This window comes from Thalassophryne amazonica, chromosome 1, assembly GCF_902500255.1.
Source record: "Thalassophryne amazonica chromosome 1, fThaAma1.1, whole genome shotgun sequence".
Lineage (NCBI taxonomy): Eukaryota > Metazoa > Chordata > Actinopteri > Batrachoidiformes > Batrachoididae > Thalassophryne > Thalassophryne amazonica.
The window spans coordinates 88,214,580-88,236,773 of record NC_047103.1 but is presented as its reverse complement, the minus strand read 5'-3'; the positions used below and the strand labels follow the sequence as shown (position 1 = coordinate 88,236,773).

At 43.6% G+C, this 22,194-nt stretch overlaps 1 protein-coding gene across 4 annotated transcripts in view; it reads right to left on the bottom strand.

Moving 5' to 3' along the window:
• slc12a7b (solute carrier family 12 member 7b) overlaps positions 1–4,052 on the bottom strand; it is a 254,202-nt gene extending 250,150 nt beyond the window's left edge. For all 4 annotated transcript variants that reach the window (XM_034172266.1, XM_034172272.1, XM_034172288.1 and 1 more), the window contains exon 1: positions 3,843–4,052. In XM_034172266.1, coding sequence (XP_034028157.1) covers positions 3,843–4,023 — 181 coding nt within the window. In that variant the 5' untranslated portion in view covers positions 4,024–4,052. The remainder of the gene's footprint in view (positions 1–3,842) is intronic.
• Between the last annotated feature and the right edge of the window lie 18,142 nt (positions 4,053–22,194).

The following is a 22,194-nucleotide window of genomic DNA, read 5'->3' as shown; positions in this document are numbered from 1 at the left end:
ACGGATGGCTGTATGGATCCGTGACCATCGTGTGCAATTTCTCTGGTTATCACAAGAGCTGGACATCAACCATTTTCTGGCAGATTTCACTTTTAACAAGAGATTTTGTCATGGAGCAGAGCAGAGGCTTCGTGCGTCACGATGGATTCGCTACTGGAACGAGACAAAACCACCTCTGTTTTGGTCTCACACGAAGGCCTTGAGATGGCGTTCAGACAGCTGTCAGTGGTTTTTCCATCGAGTGATTATCCGAGAAATTGTGGATGTGCCTGGACATGCCAGAACATGTCCTGTGAGGCTTCATCACGGCGTTACTTTGCGCCATGCGGCACCGCCGCGACGCGCGAAGCCTCTGCTCCTCTTTCCATGACAAAAACTCCTGTAACAGTGGAATGTGCCATTCATTTCCAAACTGGACGCTGTGTTTTATCCGGGATGTCATCTGGCTAGCACAGGAATTGTGAAAAGACGTGGACATCAGCACTTTTTCGGCCCATTGAGACAGACGTGCGGAGGAATTCCGCGCAGTTTCTGAAAAAATTTTGATCAAGCAAAGCGGCAGTCTCTGAGCCATTCCTAAACAATGAAAAAAACGACGAGCGGGGTGGACCACTCCTCACTCAAAGCCTGCTCACAGGCGAATGACGCAACCGACAGGCGTGAAAAAACTCACGCATGCGCACGAAGGTTCAAGCTTGGCTGACGCAATCACACGTGATTCAAATCCATATGGTTTTTGAAAAAAATAATAAGGTCGGATACTTTTCTAATAGACCTCGTGTATATATATATATATATATATATATATATATATATATATATATATATATATATATATATATATATATATATATATATATATATATATATATATATATATATAAGATTGCACAATGAAAACATAGGAGGCACCAATCAGACTTCAATACTGTCCCACTTATATACGGTGCATCCAGAAAGTATTTGCAGCGCTTCACTTTGCACTTTTTTTCTTTTTTTATTTTACAGCCTTATTCCAAAATGGAGTAAATAACTTTTTTCTCAAAAATTCTACACAAGATACCCTATAATGACAATGTGAAATAAAGTTAATTCTTCTATTTATGTTAGAAATCATATCTCAAAAGCGTCACACACCCCCTTTCAGTGTGGTTTCCACCAAAAGTTGCAGGATGAAATCGTTCTCTGATGTGCTGTCTTGGACAGATGTGTGGATTTCTCTCATATCATGGCTTGTAATAGCAAACAGCGTGGTATTTAATGATGGTGTTCTGCGCAGAGTAGGAACTACTATAAACTGAATTTCTGAACTCCTGAAACTGACCAGAATTTCTGGAAGGGTGCTGCAAGTTTCTGGTAGTGGAACAAGGCTCTAAACCAGATGTTTCAGCAACCTTGAACCCTTGAAAATGAATTTATCTTGTGGAGTTGCATCAGGAAGGGCATCCGGTGTAAAAACTGTGCTAAATCCACATGCAGACCCACCTTGGCTCTGCTGTGGCAACCCTTAGTGAAAACAAGGGAGCAACTGAAGAGTCTTTCTTTATTTGGATTAGGAGAAGGGTTAGAGCTAAGGTTTCAGTTTTCTGAAATACATAAAAAGTTTGGAAATTTGAACAATACTTCCACTTTTGAATCATGGGTTTGCAAACTTCAGGAAGTACTGCACAGCATAATTTTGATATGCTCCACGTCTAACTCTGGAATATTAATGATTCACAAACTGTGCAGAATAGTGGTAAGGAGAGCCTTCATTTAAAAACACACACGCGCGCGCACACACACACACACACACATACACAAATTTATTATCTTAGTTGAGATTTACAATTTACAGTGATAAGCTTTTTTTTCCTTCACGGCAATATCCACAGGCTTAACTAAAAGACTTGTTCACTCTTATATAAAGCCTAATGATTATTCTGGCAACATGGTGGATATGACAATAATAATAGGACGAGACTCCGGCTAGGTTACACATAGACGGTTTTGTCGGCGAATAGTACGTAGACCGAAGTTTGAGGTAGTTCTGGCTGTTTTCGCGGTGGAAAGGGGCGGAGCGCGTGCACGCAAAAAAAAAGAAAGAATGAAAAAAGAAACTCCGCCTGCCTGCTGCTGTTTGCTGTGGGGCTGCTCCTCGCTCTTTCCCCCCAAAAACTCTGTCATAATTGTGTTTAGAAACCAGTCACCATTTGTTTTATTATACATCTGTGTAGTTAATTAATAAAATATTCTCTACAGACGATTCACGTGCACGTAAAAAAAAAGAAAGAAAAAAAGAAACTCCGCTCCCCGCTACTGTTTGCTGCAGGGCTGCTCCTCCACTCTTTCCCCCAAAAAACTCTGTCATAATTGTGTTTAGAAGCCAGTCACCATTTGCTTTATTTTACATCTGTGTAGTTAATTAATAAAATATTCTCTACAGACGATTCGCTCGCGCGCACGTAGAAAAAAAAAGAAAGAAAAAAAGAAACTCCGCTCCCTGCTGCTGTTTGCTGCTCCTCCGCTCTTTACCCCAAAAAACTCTGTCATAATTGTGTTTAGAAGCCAGTCACCATTTGCTTTATTATACAGCTGTGTAGCTAATAAGCAAAATAATCTCCAGGACGATTCGCGCGCGCACGCACGTAAAATAAAAATAAAAAGAAACTCCGCTCCACGCTGCTGTGGTGCTGCTGCTCGCTCCAAAAACTCTGTCATGATTGTAAAATAAAGGACAAAAGAGACATAAGTCCTGCTCACAGGCTGCTACCAGATACAGGACATGTTCACATCTTCAAACTCCGGACATCTCCACGTCACTACATATTCAGTCCCTGATTGGTCATCGCAGCGTGACGAGAACTGCGGCACTACAGGAAGCGGCAGGATGAAACGGCGATTAAAAAGTATCAAGCGCTGTTGTCACTGTCGTCACGGGAGGGCTCCCGGAGCGCTCCCGGAATTATTCGACATGTTGAATGATTTTTTCGACGATTTTCCGGTAAAGCCGGAACTAAGCCATGCCCCCTAGTGCCGACGTTAACAACGGCGTGTGATCCTTAAGACGGCCAAAAACTCTTCCGGGACGCTTCCGGGAGCTCTTACCGTCTGTGTGTAAACAGGGCTTATGGAAAGCAACACTCTCCGTAGCTGACAATCAATTGAGCCTACTGAAGTGTACACACACACACACGCACACACAGATAGATATTATTGTAAGAGTTTCATGGCTACGGAGTCACTTCCATAATAATAACAAAAACATCAGTAGTGTAGAAGTGTCACTTTCAATAACCATAAGAGCATAAATAACTGACATGAAAATGTCTGCATAAATATAGAGTATTTCTCCAAATATAAAGTGGGAGATCAACGAGTGACAAAAACTGATTTTGTGACGCTTTCAAATATGAAGTGGCTACTGATCCGGTATTGTATTTGCCACTTCATGTGTGATCCATTAACAAAGACTGTGATCATGCGGCGACAATCTCCCGTGATTATCCGGAGGTAAAGAACTCCTCACTAATATTGGCGTAAGGTTCCGTGTCAATAGCAACGGGTTTTAAAATACTGTCCCTAAAGTCAATCAACATCCAAGTCAACAATGGAGAAAACCCTCATTGCGTTTTTTTTTTTTTTTTTTTTCTGGGATGGATGCTGCTTCTATTGTGTGTGGTCAGATCATACCCTCTGATCACAGACTCCCAAATTTCACCCCACGAAAAAGTGTGCAAAAAGTTCTGCCAGCGACTTGTTGCGTCCTGGTTTTGGGAATTGAAACCTCACGCAGATCCGGAGCCTAAATTGAGACTGTGAGCTAATCCTCCGGTAGATGTGAGATAAGCAGTGGTTCATACCGTACTTGTTGGGCTCCCTGTTGTACTCCAGAATGGGCACCACAGCCTCGCGCTCCTCCGGCTCGTCTTCCGCCCACACTAAGCCTCCACCGCGGCCGGTGGCCGCTGAGGGCTCACCCTCTCCGGCCACCCTTCCTCCGCTGTCAACCGGGACAACCACAAACCTGACGCTTGTGGCCATGCTTCTACGGTTGTGTCGCCCTTTGTTTGTGAGGACGAAGACGCAGAGGATTACCGGTGTCACACACTCATACGCCTTGCGCACTGATGAGAGGGTGACGATGACAACAGACAGTGTCGCCGCGGCCCCGCCCCCGTCTTCGCTCATTGGTTGAAAACACAAGCAGCGCTGTCAATCATCCACAGAAGGCGCCCGGTGAAAAATATAAATAGCTCAGCAGTAAAGTACTGTATGTCCAAAATTTAAATTAAACGGGCGTGTTTCCCGTGGTGGATCCACCACGAGATCTAGATTGGGTAGTGTTTGTAAAATAGGTATCTGACGTTTTTCAAGGGTAGTAATAAATTATGCAAAGTTTCTAATGAGTTGGAATGGTGTGTGAGTCCAGAATATTTTTAGATCCTTAGAACCCAACAGTTTTTAGAGCAACTCAACCCTTTTATTTACTGTTAATTACGTCATTTTTAATGTTAATTTACTGTCTTAATGGATTTATAAATTGTTTAGATTCTTGTTATACACACTTTTATTATTATTATTGTTGTCAATATTATTATTTTTATTTTATTATTACTTCTATCGACTACAAGGTGTGGGTATTTATAAGCTTTGCTTCTGCCCTCACCCTTTCGGTCATGCCGGTACGTGGTTGAGTTGTTTTGTTATGAGTTTTTACTATTCACCTTATTCAGGAAGTCAGGGTGGGCGGCTCCATTTTGTCAAACAACTTCCGGTTTGTCACTGCTTCTAATGATTATCTACATACGCTACAAGTGCCCGAACATTGTTCAGTTCATGGGTGTCACAATAACTGGAAAAAGAGGAAACTATTGCTTTCGGATGTTTTGAACATGGAAAGCAGAGATCTGAACGCTGTGGACGAGCATTTAACTTGTTCCCTTCTCCATTGAAAGACAAGGATCTCCGGTGCTCACTAAAGGCACTGAATTTGAAAAATCCACCCAAACGTCCATATAGGTACGGTTGGGCCTACGTCACTTCTGCATAGTTACAGTCGCCATGTTGGGTCGCCGCTGAAAACAAACTGTATGCGCACTCACAACCATTGTTGATATAGTCGGTCGCCTTTACTGCTGTTTATTCGCAAAGGCCTGCCAATTTGGTCATGCCAAATGGCATAGGTACGGTTGGACATCCGGGTCCCTGATGTGCAAACACATAGCAACACGCATAGTAACCAGCGAGTCGCTGAAAACAAACCGCTATTGTGCTCATTTCCTACTTGACGTCCATCGCGCTTGCATCATTCTGCCACATTTTTTTCTACTTAATATACACCAGTTTGCACAGAGAATGCCACGATCGTGTGCTGCAGTAATAGTGCTTCAAAGGCTGTGGAACGCCACGGCCGCAGCCAAAGCAGAACTGTGAAACGTCTCATCTAGCCACGCCCCAGACCAATGAGGGCGAAGTCAAAGCTTCATTTTGGCTCACCTCCTGCAGCTGCCTCTCTTGGTGAACTTGCTACAGCAGTAACCTCACCCAGAGAGTTCCTGCCTCCAGCTGACCTGAGTGACCATGAGGACTCGCCTTGTCCAACGTCACATGATTACGTTAACATGGAACAGGTGTCCTAAAAGGAAGAGTTGGAATGCCTGAAAGCGGAGAACTCACAGCTGAAGACAGAATGCATTCCTGCGAGCCGAGCAGAATGAGGAGAGAAGCAGAATGAAAAAAACGCATTTTTTGATATTTTAACTTATCGTGGTTGGTACAGCCAACTGCAACACACGATCGTGGCATTCTGTGTGAAAACTGGTGTAAGTAGAAAAAGCCGCGGCAGAACGCTGTGAGCGTGATGGACGTCAAGTAGGAAATGAGCGTGACAGCGGTTTGTTTTCAGCGGCTCGTTGGTTACTATATGGCAGTAGAATGGGAGGCAGAGCCTTCAGCTTTCAGGCTCCTCTCCTGTGGAACCAGCTCCCAATTCAGATCAGGGAGACAGACACCCTCTCTACTTTTAAGATTAGGCTTAAAACTTTCCTTTTTGCTAAAGCTTATAGTTAGGGCTGGATCAGGTGACCCTGAACCATCCCTTAGTTATGCTGCTATAGACGTAGACTGCTGGGGGGTTCCCATGATGCACTGTTTCTTTCTCTTTTTGCTCTGTATGCACCACTCTGCATTTAATCATTAGTGATCGATCTCTGCTCCCCTCCACAGCATGTCTTTTTCCTGGTTCTCTCCCTCAGCCCCAACCAGTCCCAGCAGAAGACTGCCCCTCCCTGAGCCTGGTTCTGCTGGAGGTTTCTTCCTGTTAAAAGGGAGTTTTTCCTTCCCACTGTAGCCAAGTGCTTGCTCACAGGGGGTCGTTTTGACCGTTGGGGTTTTACATAATTATTGTATGGCCTTGCCTTACAATATAAAGTGCCTTGGGGCAACTGTTTGTTGTGATTTGGCGCTATATAAAAAATTGATTGATTGATTGATTATATGCATTGCTATGTGCGCACGCATCAGGGACCTAGATGTCCGACCATACCTATGGCTGTTCTTTTCATTTTTTGGAGAAAAAACCTACACCACTGCATCTTTACCCAGAGAAATTATTGGACGGCAGATGCTAGTGAGATAAACGGGTGAGCTGTGTTTGTAGCATTAGCTGCTATTTTATTTACTCATTTTCTGGTGTTTGCTACAACCAAACACTGCATGAAATATCACCATATGTATATTAACGTTACGTAATCTTGGCATTACGGTGATACTACTTGTCGGGTAGTATTTTAACTTGATTGTACTTTTATACGAGCTTCAGCGGCGCTGTGCGGTGCGAAGCTCGTAATTCCTCATAGCCAAACCGTCTGCGCCAAGTGACAACAAAAAGTAGTTAAAAATAATCAAGGGCCACTTTTTCATGTCATCTTCCCACTCTCTTATGACCCGTGGGTGAGCCAGAGTCGATCCCTTTGAGCTTTTCAAAAAGGTTTTTGTTTCTACCCATGTAATATCTTCCATTGTTCTGTATTGAAAACACCGCCACCGGAAGTCCTAAGACAAAACGGAAATGTCTCTGTTGTAAAAGTGGGCGGGGCTGAATTTGCACTGACATCATGGATTTCCCATGATTCTCTCTGATTCGCTCGTGTCCACCATCGTTGATGTACAACAATGGATGGTAGTATGTTGTGTGTATGCGAGAACTGTTCTGGAATGCTGCAAACGAATTGCCCTCTGGGATCAATAAAGTTTTCTGAATCTGAATCTGAGTTATATGCGCAGTTGTCAGGTGTTCGAACAATTCTGCTCACAAAAAATGTCAAGTTTTTTAGTTTACCTACTGTTAAACAGTGTGAAGTGCCAAAAGACGAATAATTAACTCACAGACATCAAAGACAGTGGCTTACAAATCTGCACAGACCTGACATAAAACACACAGGCTACAAATACACACAAGTATGTGAAGAGCATTTCATGAAGGGTAAGTTGAAGTTTATTTTTTATAAATAAAATTTGACTGTTCAGTATTCAGTACTTCGAGTTACAGACATTGAAAAGTTACATTACAAATGAAGTGAAAATCCTGGTGTGAAAGTAAATAAATAAATACAGCAGTCATGTGCAACCAAGACAAAACCAATTAAATTATAAATCTTGACACACTTTCCATAAATTCCATGACATTTGTTTTTAAATATTTTTGTTTTTAAATAATAGGGAAAAAAATTGTTTGTAGGAAGACCTGCGTATGAGATGCACGAGACAGATGTCCACTGGGCCCCCACTTTGAAACTTGGGTACTCCAAAATCAAAAGTGCAACAGTTGCTCGATCAGTTGAAGGTGGTGAACGTTTGAAGGGAAGACAAGCAAGAGCACAGAATTCAAAGATTTCTGCTGGTGCCAACAACTGTGATGTGGAGCCTTCCACTTCCAGTGACTCTAAGTGTGAAGATGTTACATGTGATACATGAAAAAAAAATTGATACACGAGCTGATTATGTATCTGATACAAAGCTGATACATTAAAAAAACTGATATATAAAAAAATTGTGAACGAACACGTTAAATTACAAATTATTTGTTCATAAAGATTCATTAATTTTTCAGTCATTTATTCACTCAAGTATACAGTGATATTTTACTGTCTGTGAAATACAATTTGACCCTGGCATAATTATACATAATTTGACAGTTATATTATAGTAACAGTTTCTTAAAGATTTTTATATACTTATTGACTGGTTGCGTGTGTAACCAGTCAATAAGTGTTTTATTACACCAAACATTTTTCCTGTATTCGCCTTCCAAAAATTTTCTGAACTCATACCTGCTTTACTATTGATGCAAATACTTTGCCAGGAGTTATAACAAATATGCAGGGCATTCATTTTTTATAACTAATACCTGGTTTTCTATTGAAGTATTGATCCAAATCCATTGTTATAGGTTATGAAAAATTAATGCCCTGAGTATGTAATATTATGAGATGATGAATCATTCTTTAAATTTCAAGGTTTTTTTTTATTATTATTGACAGTTATCTTGGACCAAACAGAAGACAGTGAAGACATTACATCTGCAACCTCGTCATCTGTTGGTACCGAATCTATCCCTGTCCAGGCCATGAGCATGGATCATGAAACTCAATCAGAGATGTCAGCTTCTGTTATAAATGGCCTTGAGGAAGGACTGCAGGATGCCAACAAACAAATATATGATTTGTTGATTTGTGTGCCAAATAAATTCATTCATTCATTTATTCAAGGTCTGCAAAAACCCAACAGGTCTAAAGATACACCAGACCAAGATGGGCTGCATGAGGAAATTAGTGGTGCAAAGCACAGTGCCAGTACTTGATACAGCACCTGGTGAGACGGAGGAGGCGCCAGGCCCGAATAGACACCACAGTGCCCAGAACCTTCAAGCACTACAAGGTACAACCCAAAGCAGACTATCAGAAGACCATAGGATGTAGATGTTGATACAGCCCTTGAAGTAACAGCCAAGGGAAATATGGATCAGAGGCTCAGAGCAATGAGGAGCTTCATAATGAACATTATACCAGTAGCAGACAGGTTTGACATCAAGAAACAACATGCCACCATGATTATTACTGCAGCACCTATTCCAAACCAACACAAAGCAAAGCTCACCCAACTCAGGCAGGAGCTACGGATACTCAGGAGCCAGTTCAAGAAAGCAGATGAGCAAAAAGGCAGCCCTGGCTGAACCTAGAGGTGTGGTGCGAGAAAGGCTAACCATTCTTTGGAATGCTGAGTGGCACAGGAAGAGGGGCAAGGTAAGGACCCACAAGCGCAGTGCTTTCATTGTCAGTCAGGTTCACAAAGAAATTGCTGGGAGAGAAACATGGTCAGGTGACATGTCCAGAAGAGGACATCAACCACCACCTCAGAAACACCTACAACAACAGTATGAGAGAGCAAGACCTCAGCAACTGCGCAGCTCTTATATATGTCCACCTGAACCCAGCATCCTCTTGAACATCAATGAATCCACCCTCAAGGAAGTCAGAGAGGTCATCAGATCTGCCAGAACAGCATCAGCAGCATGTCCCAGTCAAGTACCATATAAGGTCTTCAAGAACTGCTTCAGGCTTTTGAAATGGCTTTGGAAGATCTACAGAGTCATTTGGAGGAAAGGGAAGGTACCTCAGCAGTGGAGATCTGCAGGGGCGTGTGGATACCTTAGGAGGAGAATGCTAATAATATTGAGCAGTTCAGGACAATCTCTCTCCTTAGTGTTGAGTGCAAGACTGTCTTCAAGATCACTGCCAATCGCCTCATGGGATTGCTCCTGAAGAATACCTACACTGACATCTTGGTGCAGAAAGGGAAAGATCCAGGCATCCAGGTTGTACTGAGCACACAGGGGTGGTGACTCAACTGATCCGAGAGGCATGGGAAAGCAAGGGGGACCTGTCAGTGCTGTGGTTCGACCTTGCCAATGCTTGTGGATCGATACCACACCAGCTGGTGGAGCTGGCCCTGAGCAGACACCACGTCCCAAAGAAGATATGGAATCTCATCTTTGACTATTATAACAACTTTTGTCTGAGGATGTCCTCTGGGACTTCAATATAGGAGGCATTGTTTAGACAAGGGCATCATCACCAGCTGCATAATCTCTGTGTCCTTGTTTGCATTGGCCCTGAATATGCTCGTGAAGTCAGCAGAAGTTGAGTCCATTGTCCAGATTTCGCACCCGACAACCCCCGATTAGAACATTTATGGATGATCTTACAATATTTACAACATCAGTGCCCGGATGCAGGTGGCTTCTGCAAGGTCTTGAATGACTCATTACATGGGCAAGAATGAGCTTTAAGCCTGTGTATCAACAAAGCAACTTAAAGCCCTCTCAAAGAGCTCTAACCTTAGCCTGAATGTTCCTGGCAAGGAATCCTAGCCTAAGAGAGATCCATGAGGTGTCTGAGAGCAACTGTGAGCGAGGAGGGGATAGAAACTTTTATCTCTGTGTGCCGGGACAGTGGTGGGATCGAACCCAGACGGCTTGCAATAAAGACCATTCCTCTACCAGGTCAGCCAAAGGGGAATTCCCTGTTAGCAAAGCTAGCAGGAACGTCTTTTCAGTCAGGACCCGGGACCTTCATCCCGCTACATATCTCCCCACCATTTTTGACTTCGTCCCGAAGTCACAGGTGCATTTAAGCATGTTCTGTGACTACCCACATCCTGTTCATGACGCCAGATTGTGACCGCAGGACCTTTGCGGCTGGGAGGGCGGTGGGATCGAACCCGGACGGCTCGCACTAAAGACCATTCCTCTACCAGGTCAGCCAAAGGGGAATTCCCCGTTAGCCAAGCTAGCGGGAACGTCTTTTCAGTCAGGACCCGGGACCTTCATTCCGCTACATCTGTGACGAGGCTGGGTTGACTCTGTTGCTAGGTATGATGCAGTCTTTTAAGAGCTGTGATTGGTTGTCACAAAATGGGAAGTAGAAACAAAAAAAGAAATGCGCTCTGCCCTCGTAGTTATGAATGGACAGTGAAATCAACTGATCATATATGCTGAACTGCATTCAGAAATGCGTAATCGTGGGAATAATTTAATGCCATGATGATGAAACGCAGCAAAATTAACTGAATTGGTATACAGCTTGAAAATGTTTGAGTGTACCTCATTCACATGTCGATTATCTATATATTAAAAGTGTGCGTGCGTGGTTTATTTAGTAAGTTCAAGCAGGGATGGTGGCCAAGTGCAGGGGTGGTGGCCAAGTGGAAGTGGTTAATGCGCTTGGTTTCAGTGCAGAAGGTTCCGGGTTCAAATCCCACCCCTGTCACATTTCTCCATGTATTTGCATGAGTTGCGTCAGGAAGAGCATCCGGCATAAAATCTGTGCCAATTCAACATGCAGATCCACCTTGGATTTGCTGTGACGACCCTGAGTGCAAACAAGGGAGCAGCCGAAGGGACTTACTAATGTAAATACATAATATAATTGGAAATACATTGAAAATGATATAACAAATGACACAAGAAATTGAAAACACTTACTTGCATTGTGGTCCACTTAAAACTCAAATGACAAAATAGAAGTAATAATAAAATAAAATAACATTAATAATAGTGATGATAATAATAATAATAATAATAATAAAAGATAATATTAATAGTGTTTATATGACAACAAGAACCTAAACAAATTATAAATACATTAACGCAGTACATTAACATAAAGCATAACATAATTATCAAGGGAAAAATGGTTGAGTTCTTCTAAAAACTGTTGAGGTCCAAGGTCTAAGGTTCTAAAAACATTCTTGACTCACACACCATTCAAACTCATTATAGAGACTTTACATAATTTATTACCACCTGTGAAAAATGTTAGCTAACTATTTTATAAACACTACTCAATCAAGAGCCCGTGGATCCCTAACACGCTAGTTATATTGATTAGCTTATTACTATGTTTAATCCACATGCCGGTAATTGCACACAAGCGGCAAGTGTGGGAAGCGCTGATACATGCTGTAATCGAAAGCAAGAGAGAGGATTGCAGCACACAAGCAAAGTATATATATATATATATACGAGGGCTGTCAATAAAGTAACGGTCCTTTTTATTTTTTTCAAAAACTATATGGATTTCATTCATATGTTTTTACGTCAGACATGCTTGAACCCTCGTGCGCATGCATGAGTTTTTCCACGCCTGTTGGTGACGTCATTCGACTGTGAGCACTCCTTGTGGGAGGAGTCGTCCAGCCCCTCGTCGGAATTCCTTTGTCTGAGAAGTTGCTGAGAGACTGGCGCGTTGTTTGATCAAAATTTTTTCTAAACCTGTGAGACACATCGAAGTGGACACGGTTCGAAAAATTAAGCTGGCTTTCAGTGAAAATTTTAACGGCTGATGAGAGATTTTGAGGTGATACTGTCGCTTTAAGGACTTCCCACGGTGCGAGACGTCGCTCAGCGCTCTCAGCCGCCGTCGTCAGCCTGTTCAAGCTGAAAACCTCCACATTTCAGGCTCTATTGATCCAGGACATCGTGAGAGAACAGAGAAGTTTCAGAAGAAGTCGGTTTCAGCATTTTATCTGGATATTCCACTGTTAAAGGAGATTTTTTTAATGAAAGACGTGCGGACGGGTCCGCGCGTCGGGACGCAGCCGCCGCCGCAACGCTCTGCCACAGGAAAAACACCTCTGTTGAAAGCCTTAAGGACAAGTTGGAACATGTCCTGCCTGTTAAACAATTTCTCATATACTCACTCCAATGAAAGCCATCAAAAGCCGCCTGGATTTTACAAATGGTTATCAACACGGAGGTGTTTTTCCTGTGCCGCTGTTACTTTATTGACAGCCCTCGTATATATATATATATATATATATATATCTACTATATATATATATATATATATATATATATATATATATTAATCAATCAATCAATTTTATTTATATAGCGCCAAATCACAACAAACAGTTGCCCCAAGGCGCTTTATATTGTAAGGCAAGGCCATACAATAATTACGTAAAAACCCCAACGGTCAAAACAACCCCCTGTGAGCAAGCACTTGGCGACAGTGGGAAGGAAAAACTCCCTTTAACAGGAAGAAACCTCCAGCAGAACCAGGCTCAGGGAGGGGCAGTCTTCTGCTGGGACTGGTTGGGGCTGAGGGAGAGAACCAGGAAAAAGACATGCTGTGGAGGGGAGCAGAGAGCAATCACTAATGATTAAATGCAGAGTGGAGCATACAGAGCAAAAAGAGAAAGAAACACTCAGTGCATCATGGGAACCCCCCAGCAGTCTAAGTCTATAGCAGCATAACTAAGGGATGGTTCAGGGTCACCTGATCCAGCCCTAACTATAAGCTTTAGCAAAAGGAAAGTTTTAAGCCTAATCTTAAAGTAGAGAGGGTGTCTGTCTCCCTGATCTGAATTGGGAGCTGTTCCACAGGAGAGGAGCCGAAAGCTGAAGGCTCTGCCTCCCATTCTACTCTTACAACCCTAGGAACTACAAGTACGCCTGCAGTCTGAGAGCGAAGCGCTTCTATGGGGTGATATGGTACTACAACCCCTGGCAAAAATTATGGGAATCACCGGCCTCGGAGGATGTTCATTCAGTTGTTTAATTTTGTAGAAAAAAAGCAGATCACAGACATGACACAAAACTAAAGTCATTTCAAATGGCAACTTTCTGGCTTTAAGAAACACTATAAGAAATCAAGAAAAAAAAGATTGTGGCAGTCAGTAACGGTTATTTTTTCAGATCAAACAGAGGAAAAAAATATGGAATCACTCAATTCTGAGGAAAAAATTATGGAATCACCCTGTAAATTTTCATCCCCAAAACTAACACCTGCATCATATCAGATCTACTCGTTAGTCTGCATCTAAAAAGGAGTGAACACACCTTGGAGAGCTGTTGCACCAAGTGGACTGACATGAATCATGGCTCCAACACGAGAGATGTCAATTGAAACAAAGGAGAGGATTATCAAACTCTTAAAAGAGAGTAAATCATCACGCAATGTTGCAAAAGATGTTGGTTGTTCACAGTCAGCTGTTTCTAAACTCTGGACCAAATACAAGCAACATGGGAAGGTTGTTAAAGGCAAACATACTGGTAGACCAAGGAAGACATCAAAGCGTCAAGACAGAAAACTTAAAGCAATATGTCTCAAAAATTGAAAATGTACAACAAAACAAATGAGGAACGAATGGGAGGAAACTGGAGGAAACTGGAGTCAACGTCTGTGACCGAACTGTAAGAAACCGCCTAAAGGAAATGGGATTTACATACAGAAAAGCTAAACGAAAGGCATCATTAACACCTAAACAGAAAAAAACAAGGTTACAATGGGCTAAGGAAAAGCAATCGTGGATTGTGGATGACTGGATGAAAGTCATATTCAGTGATGAATCTCGAATCTGCATTGGGCAAGGTGATGATGCTGGAACTTTTGTTTGGTGCCTTTCCAATGAGATTTATAAAGATGACTGCCTGAAGAGAACATGTAAATTTCCACAGTCATTGATGAGATGGGGCTGCATGTCAGGTAAAGGCACTGGGGAGATGGCTGTCATTACATCATCAATAAATGCACAAGTTTATGTTGATATTTTGGACAATTGAAAGGATCATTTTTCAAGATGATAATGCATCTTGCCATAGAGCAAAAACTGCAAAAATATTCCTTGCAAAAAGACACATAGGGTCAATGTCATGGCATAGGGTCAATGTCAATGAGCAGATCTGATTTGATGCAGGTGTTAATTTGGGGGATGAAAATTTACAGGGTGATTCCATAATTTTTTCCTCAGAATTGAGTGATTCCATATTTTTTTCCTCTGCTTGGTCTAAAAAAGTAACCGTTACTGACTGCCACAATCTTTTTTTCTTGATTTCTTATAGTGTTTCTTAAAGCCAGAAAGTTGCCATTTGAAATGACTTTAGTTTTGTGTCATGTCTGTGATCTGCTTTTTTTCTACAAAATTAAACAACTGAATGAACATCCTCTGAGGCCAGTGATTCCATAATTTTTGCCAGGGGTTGTATAAGGTCCCTAAGATAAGATGGGACCTGATTATTCAAAACCTTATAAGTAAGAAGAAGAATTTTAAATTCTATTCTAGAATTAACAGGAAGCCAATGAAGAGAGGCCAATATGGGTGAGATATGCTCTCTCCTTCTAGTCCCTGTCAGTACTCTAGCTGCAGCATTTTGAATTAACTGAAGGCTTTTCAGGGAACTTTTAGGACAACCTGATAATAATGAATTACAATAGTCCAGCCTAGAGGAAATAAATGCATGAATTAGTTTTTCAGCATCACTCTGAGACAAGACCTTTCTAATTTTAGAGATATTGCGTAAATGCATATATATACGAGGTCTGTTAGAAAAGTATTGGACCTTTTTATTTTTTTCAAAAACCTGATGGATTTGAATCACGTGTGCTTGCATGAGCCAACCTTGAACCTTCGTGCGCATGCGTGAACTTTTTCACACCTGTCGATTGCGTCATTTCCTGGTAAGCAGCCTTTGTGTGGGACGTGTGCAGTGTGCTCGGCGGATTTTCATTTCAAGGAAAAAGACAGAACGACTGGAGCAGTGCCGCATCAAATTTTGCCAGAAACTGGGCGACAGCCAGGTGGAAACCATTCGGAAGATTCAGACGGCTTTCAGTGACGATGCTTTGGGCATCACACAGATTAAGGAGTGGTACAACCGGTTTAAAGACGTCCGCACAACGGTGGAGAGCGAGCCACGCTCCGGTCGGCCATCAACATGCTGAAATGACCAGATCATTTCCAAAGTGAACGCTGTGGTGATGCGGGACCGTCGTGTGACTATCCGAAAATTGTGGAAGAGGTGGATAGCAGCACTTTTTCGGTACATTCCACTGTGACAGAAGATTTGGCCATGAAAACAATGGTGGTGAAATTCATGCTGCTGCTGACAGCGGCGCAAAAGCGCCTCCATGTTGGAAGTCTCACAGGACATGCTGTGACATGCCCATCTCTTCCACAATTTCTTGGATAGTCACACGGCTGAAAATCATCCGAATGGTATACACACACACGGTCAGCCTTATATCTATACACAGCCATAGTAATTAAGCAAGTGTGGCGTCACACACGTCACGTTTGATATGTGGGACCTTCACAGCAATAGGTATGTTTTAAGAAATACTCACGAGCGCCTGTATTTTTTAGTTCATCTTCTTTAGAAGCTCGGCAAAACATTGCTGATCTACTTCTCTCTAAGAAACAGCACTCCTAGCAGTGGATAATTGCATTAGCATGGGCCAGGGATCCAGTGTATGGAGTGTATGGCCTTCACACCCAATCAAAAATCAATTGACATTGAGATGTCAACTTTGAAAAAAAAAAAATCCTTCTTCATTCATGACGGAATGAATACCACCATTTAATTGAAATATTGGCTTTTCGCCGCTTATAAAGTATCTTTGTTTGACATGCAGATCTGGCAGGCAGGGTAAGAAGACATTTTATTTATGTTTACATTGCTGGAATACCAGCCATGGGTGAAAAAGCATAATATAGCTATAAGATGAATGGTTGTGGAATTGTGCTTTCACCACATGCACTTAATGATTTGAACCATTAACCAGGCAACGTCAGTGCAGGGAGACCTGGGCCTGTGGTATTACAAGGCGAAGGAAATACAGGTAACCTTGTATAATCCGTATGGGTTGGGACCAAAAAATACGAGGTCTATTAGAAAAGTATCCGACCTTATTATTTTTTTCAAAAACCATATGGATTTGAATCACGTGTGATTGCATCAGACAAGCTTGAACCCTCGTGCGCATGCGTGAGTTTTTCCACGCCTGTCGGTTGCGTCATTCGCCTGTGAGCAGGCTTTGAGTGAGGGGTGGTCCACCCCCTCGGTGGATTTTCTTTGTCAAGAAATGGCGGAATGATTTGGGCTTTTTTTCCATCAGAATTTTTTCAGAAACTTAGAGACTGGCAGCTGGAAACCATTCGAAAAATTTATCTGGCTTTCGGTGAAAATTTACAGGCTTCACAGAGAATAAGGAATGTTACTACAGCTTTAAGGACGCTCGGCGCGCCGCGCTCCGTGCCGCGCTCCGTGCCGCCATCGAGAGCCACAAACCACCGGATCATTTCTAAACTGATGGCTCTGTGGAGCCGGACCGTCGTGTGCACTTTCTCTGGTTAACAACCATTTTCCGGCAGATTTCACTTTTAACAAGAGATTTTGTCAAGGAAAGCCGAGCGGAGGCTTCGCGCATCACGACCGATTTGCTGATGGAGCGAGACAAAGGAACACCTCCGTTTTGGTCTCACAGGACGGCTTTGAGATGGCGTTCAGACAGCTGTCGGTGGTTTTTCCATTGAGTGATTATCCGAGAAATTGTGGATGTGCCTGGACATGCCAGAACATGTCCGGTAAGGCCTGTCTTTGACCTGTGAAGGTAAACTGCTCAGCCGTTTGTTTTGTCTTTCACAGACAGTTTTTGCTTTTGTGTTGTTTGCAGTCGGTTCTGTGAGTGCTTGCAGCTGGAGGCTGGGTTTGTGGTACGTGGAGGGCTGACGTCTTCACTCCCCACGCCAAACTTTGATAAGTACTCACTAACACTGCACGTGCCAGGTTTCTGGATTTGAGGTGGAGGTGGAATCTCCACCTTTGTTGTTACTGGGTGTACACACACCCACATCTTATTGTTTCTGCTCCTCGCCAGCAGTACCAGATCCGACATTCGGAGACGGTTGCCATCTGGGGACTCGGGACTTGGCAGCTCCAGTATTCTCCAGGTTCGGTGGCGGAGGAAATCGTGTGGTTCCGGTTCTTCTCAGGACAGACGTCTTCTATCCTCGAGCCTGCCCACACGTCACCTTTGTGATTGACTGTTTGCAAAATTCTATATTCCTCTGTATTGTGGTTGTGCTCATTCACGACAGTAAAGTGTTCATATTCGACTCTTTCATTGTCCGTTCATTTACGCCCCCTATTGTGGGTCCGTGTCACTACACTTTCCCAACAGATGGTATATAATACCAAGATAAACTGTGACTTCTAATACTGTGTTTTACTGTTTTTGAAAGATGACAGTGTTTGAGGTTTTATTTTTTTAATTCATTTTTTGTGCGTTCTTTTTGTGTTTGTGATCCTTGAAGCCCCTGCGGCGCTTAAAGTGAAACTGGTTTATCAGAAGCCGACAGTGTACTCTGATGTGGCTGCATCCCAATCAATACTAAACGTTACTGGTTATCTGTAATAAAGCAAATTTTTTTTTTTTTTTTTTTTTGCAGTTTATCGGTTTAGTGTCATAAAAGATAACTTTTCAGTTACTGGATTAATGGTTATCGAAGCTAACTTTTTGGTTAGCTGTGCCCATCACTATATACATACACACACACACACACTATATATATATATATATATATATATATATATATATATATATATATATATATATATATATAGGTACTTAAGGTAAGGTAAGGTAAGTGAGTACTTTAAGTCTCTGGATGTTGTGGGACTGTCTTGGCTGACACGCCTCTGCAACATCGCGTGGCGATCGGGGAGAGTGCCTCTGGATTGGCAGACCGGGGTGGTGGTCCCTCTGTTTAAGAAGGGGGACCGGAGGGTGTGTTCCAACTATAGGGGGATCACACTCCTCAGCCTCCCCGGTAAGGTCTATTCCAGAGTACTGGAGAGGAGAATTCAACCGATGGTCGAACCTCGGATTCAGGAGGAGCAGTGTGGTTTTCGTCCTGGTCGCGGCACACTGGACCAGCTCTACACGCTCCATCGGGTGCTCGAGGGTTCATGGGAGTTTGCCCAACCAGTCCACATGTGTTTTGTGGATCTGGAGAAGGCGTTCGACCATGTCCCTCGGGGCACTCTGTGGGGAGTGCTCCGGGAGTACGGGGTCCGGGGTCCTTTGCTAAGGGCTATCTGGTCCCTGTACGACCGCAGCAGGAGCTTGGTTCGCATTGCTGGTAGTAAGTCAAACCTGTTTCCAGTGCACATTGGCCTCCGCCAGGGCTGCCCTTTGTCACCGGTTCTGTTCATTATTTTTATGGACAGAATTTCTAGGCGCAGCCAGGGTGTAGAGGGGGTCTGGTTTGGGAACCACAGAATCTCGTCTCTGCTGTTTGCGGACGATGTGGTTCTGTTGGCTTCGTCAAATCAGGACCTTCAGCGTGCACTGGGGTGGTTTGCAGCCGAGTGTGAAGCGTCCGGGATGAAAATAAGCACCTCCAAATCCGAGGCCATGGTTCTCGACCGGAAAAAGGTGCTTTGCCCTCTTCAGGTCGGTGGAGTGTCCTTGCCTCAAGTGGAGGAGTTTAAGTATCTCGGGGTCTTGTTCACGAGTGAGGGACGCATGGAGCGTGAGATTGATAGACAGATCGGTGCAGCATCTGCAGTGATGTGGTCGCTGTATCGGACCATCGTGGTGAAGAGAGAGCTGAGTAGGGGGGCAAAGCTCTCGATTTACCGATCGATCTACGTTCCGATCCTTACCTATGGTCATGAGATTTGGCTCATGACCGAAAGAACGAGATCGCGAGTACAAGCGGCCGAGATGAGGTTCCTCCGCAGGGTGGCTGGGCGCTCCCTTAGAGATAGGGTGAGGAGCTCGGTCACTCGGGAGGAGCTTGGAGTTGAGCCGCTGCTCCTCCACGTCAAAAGGAGTCAGTTGAGGTGGCTCAGGCATCTTTTCCGGATGCCCCCTGGATGCCTCGCTGGAGAGGTGTTCCGGGCACATCCCACTGGGAGGAGGCCCCGGGGAAGACCCAGGACACGCTGGAGGGACTATATCTCTCGGCTGGCTTGGGAACGCCTTGGGGTTCCCCCAGAGGAGCTGGGGGAGGTGTGTGTGTATCGGGAGGTCTGGGCAGCTTTGCTTGAGCTGCTGCCCCCGCGACCCGACTACGGATAAAGCGGAAGAAAATGGATGGATGTATATATATATATATATATATATATATAAAGATTACATTAGTAACACATCATGCTGTCATGGTTTAAAACCCTGCAGGGCAGCAAGGTCCCCCTGCTCAAGCCAGCACATGTCCAGGCCCATTTGAAGTTCACCAGTGACCATCTGGATGATCCAGAGGAGGCATGGGAGAAGGTCATGTGGTCAGATGAGACCAGAATAGAGCTTTTTGGAATCAACTCCACTTACCATGTTTAAAGGATGAGAACAACCCCAAGAAAACCATCCCAACCGTGAAGCATGGGGGTGGAAACATCATACTCTGGGGGTGCTGTTCTACAAAGGGGACAGGACGACTGCACCGTATTGAAGTGAGGTTGGATGGGGTCATGTATTGCGAAATTTTTGCAAACAACCTCCTTCCCTCAGTAAGAGCATTGAAGATGGGTCATGGCTGGGTCTTCCAGCATGACAATGACCCCAAACACACAGCTAGGGCAACTAAGGAGGGGCTCCGGAAGAAGCATTTCAAGGTCTTGGAGTGGCCTGGCCAGTCTCCAGACCTGAACTCAATAGAAAATCTTTGGAGGGAGCTGAAACTCCAAACCTGAAAGATCTAGAGAAGATCTGTATGGAGAAGTGAACCAAAATCCCTGCTGCAGTGTGTGAAAACCTGGTGAAAAACTACAGGAAATGTTTGACCTCTGTAATTGCAAACAAAGGCTACTGTACCAAATATTAACATTGATTTTCACAGGTGTTCAAATACTTATTTGCAGCAGTAACATACAAATAAATTATTTAAAAAATCATACATTGTAATTTCTGGATTTTTTTTTTTAGATTATGTCTCTCACAGTGGACATGAACCTAAGATGAAAATTTCAGACCCCTCCATGATTTCTAAGTTGGAGAACTTGCAAAATCGCAGGGTGTTCAAATACTTATTTTCCTCAGTGTATATTTCGCAAAAACCTGATGGATTTGAATCATGTGTGCTTGCATGAGCCAACCTTGAACCTTCGTGTGGAGGCTAAGGCAATAGAAAAAATAAAACTAAGCAAAATATAGATTAGAAACAATGATTAATCACAACAAAAGTAAATAATTAAGGGGAAAGTAATGTCACCTTGCTGCAGACTTCATCTCAGGGAGCCTTGGTGTCCACTGTTCGGTCAGACAGGTTGGAATTAATCTGTCGTTGACCCACAAACCCATTCACTTGTGTCTGCTTCTTCACTAATACACTTGTGCCTGGCACAATATCAGCTTGGGACTCCAGCGAGGGCGGATGCATCTCCTCCTCTCTCCCTTATCTCTGCTCCAACCTTCAAAGTCCCTAATTCACCAGACTGTGAATTCTTCAAACTATATTGGATTAACCATGGAATTGATCAGTTGGTCTGTGAACGCTGTTGACAGCATTTTTTCTACAAGAAGATCATGGCCAGGGGACCCTGCGTGCCCAGATGGAACCTACCCTGTGGGCTATGTTCTCAACGCCTGGGAGATGTGGTGAGTCACATGCCTTGCGCCATTCTCTGTGGAGGACGTCGAGGATTTATTTATATTTGGTTTCATAGTGGGAAGGCTGGTACTTATTGGCTTATGTGCTGCCCTGACCTACCGGAAAATTGGCAAGACGGCTGCCACCAGAACCACGACTTCTCACCTGTCCGTCATGATTAATGAGTTGGGCAAGGCGATGCATTCTCAGACTGTGTTAACCCTTCAAAGGATTCAAGGATTCAAAAGACTTTTATTGTCATATGCACAAAAGAGCATGTTCCCTGCACAATGAAATGTGTCTACTGCATTTAACCCATCCTAACTGCCAGTAGGAGCAGAAGTTGCCATTAGGCGCCCGGGGACCAGCTCCAGATGTACATCCCTGCCTTGGTCAACAGCAGGGCTGAGCAAACCAAGACCGACCCATAACAAACGACACATAACACACAACACACATAGGCCGGCCCGGTACATAAACACATATTAAAAAAGCACACACAAGAGAAAAAGGAGAGAAAAAAACCCTCATAGCCGCTGCGTTACACAGCAGCAATGAGGAAAAAAAAAACCCCATCAGCACAGAAAACAATAATCACACAGACAAACAAAGACGCAGGACGACAACCGAGATTTGAAGGTCCAGTTTATCAGAACACTCCGGAGGCAGCCTATTAGGCGCTGTCAACGGCCTTGTCCGACAATCCTGGAGGGGGAGGGCCTCAGCCCTGAGCAGAACTCAGACGCAAATTGGATAACATCTCGGAGCAAATACGCA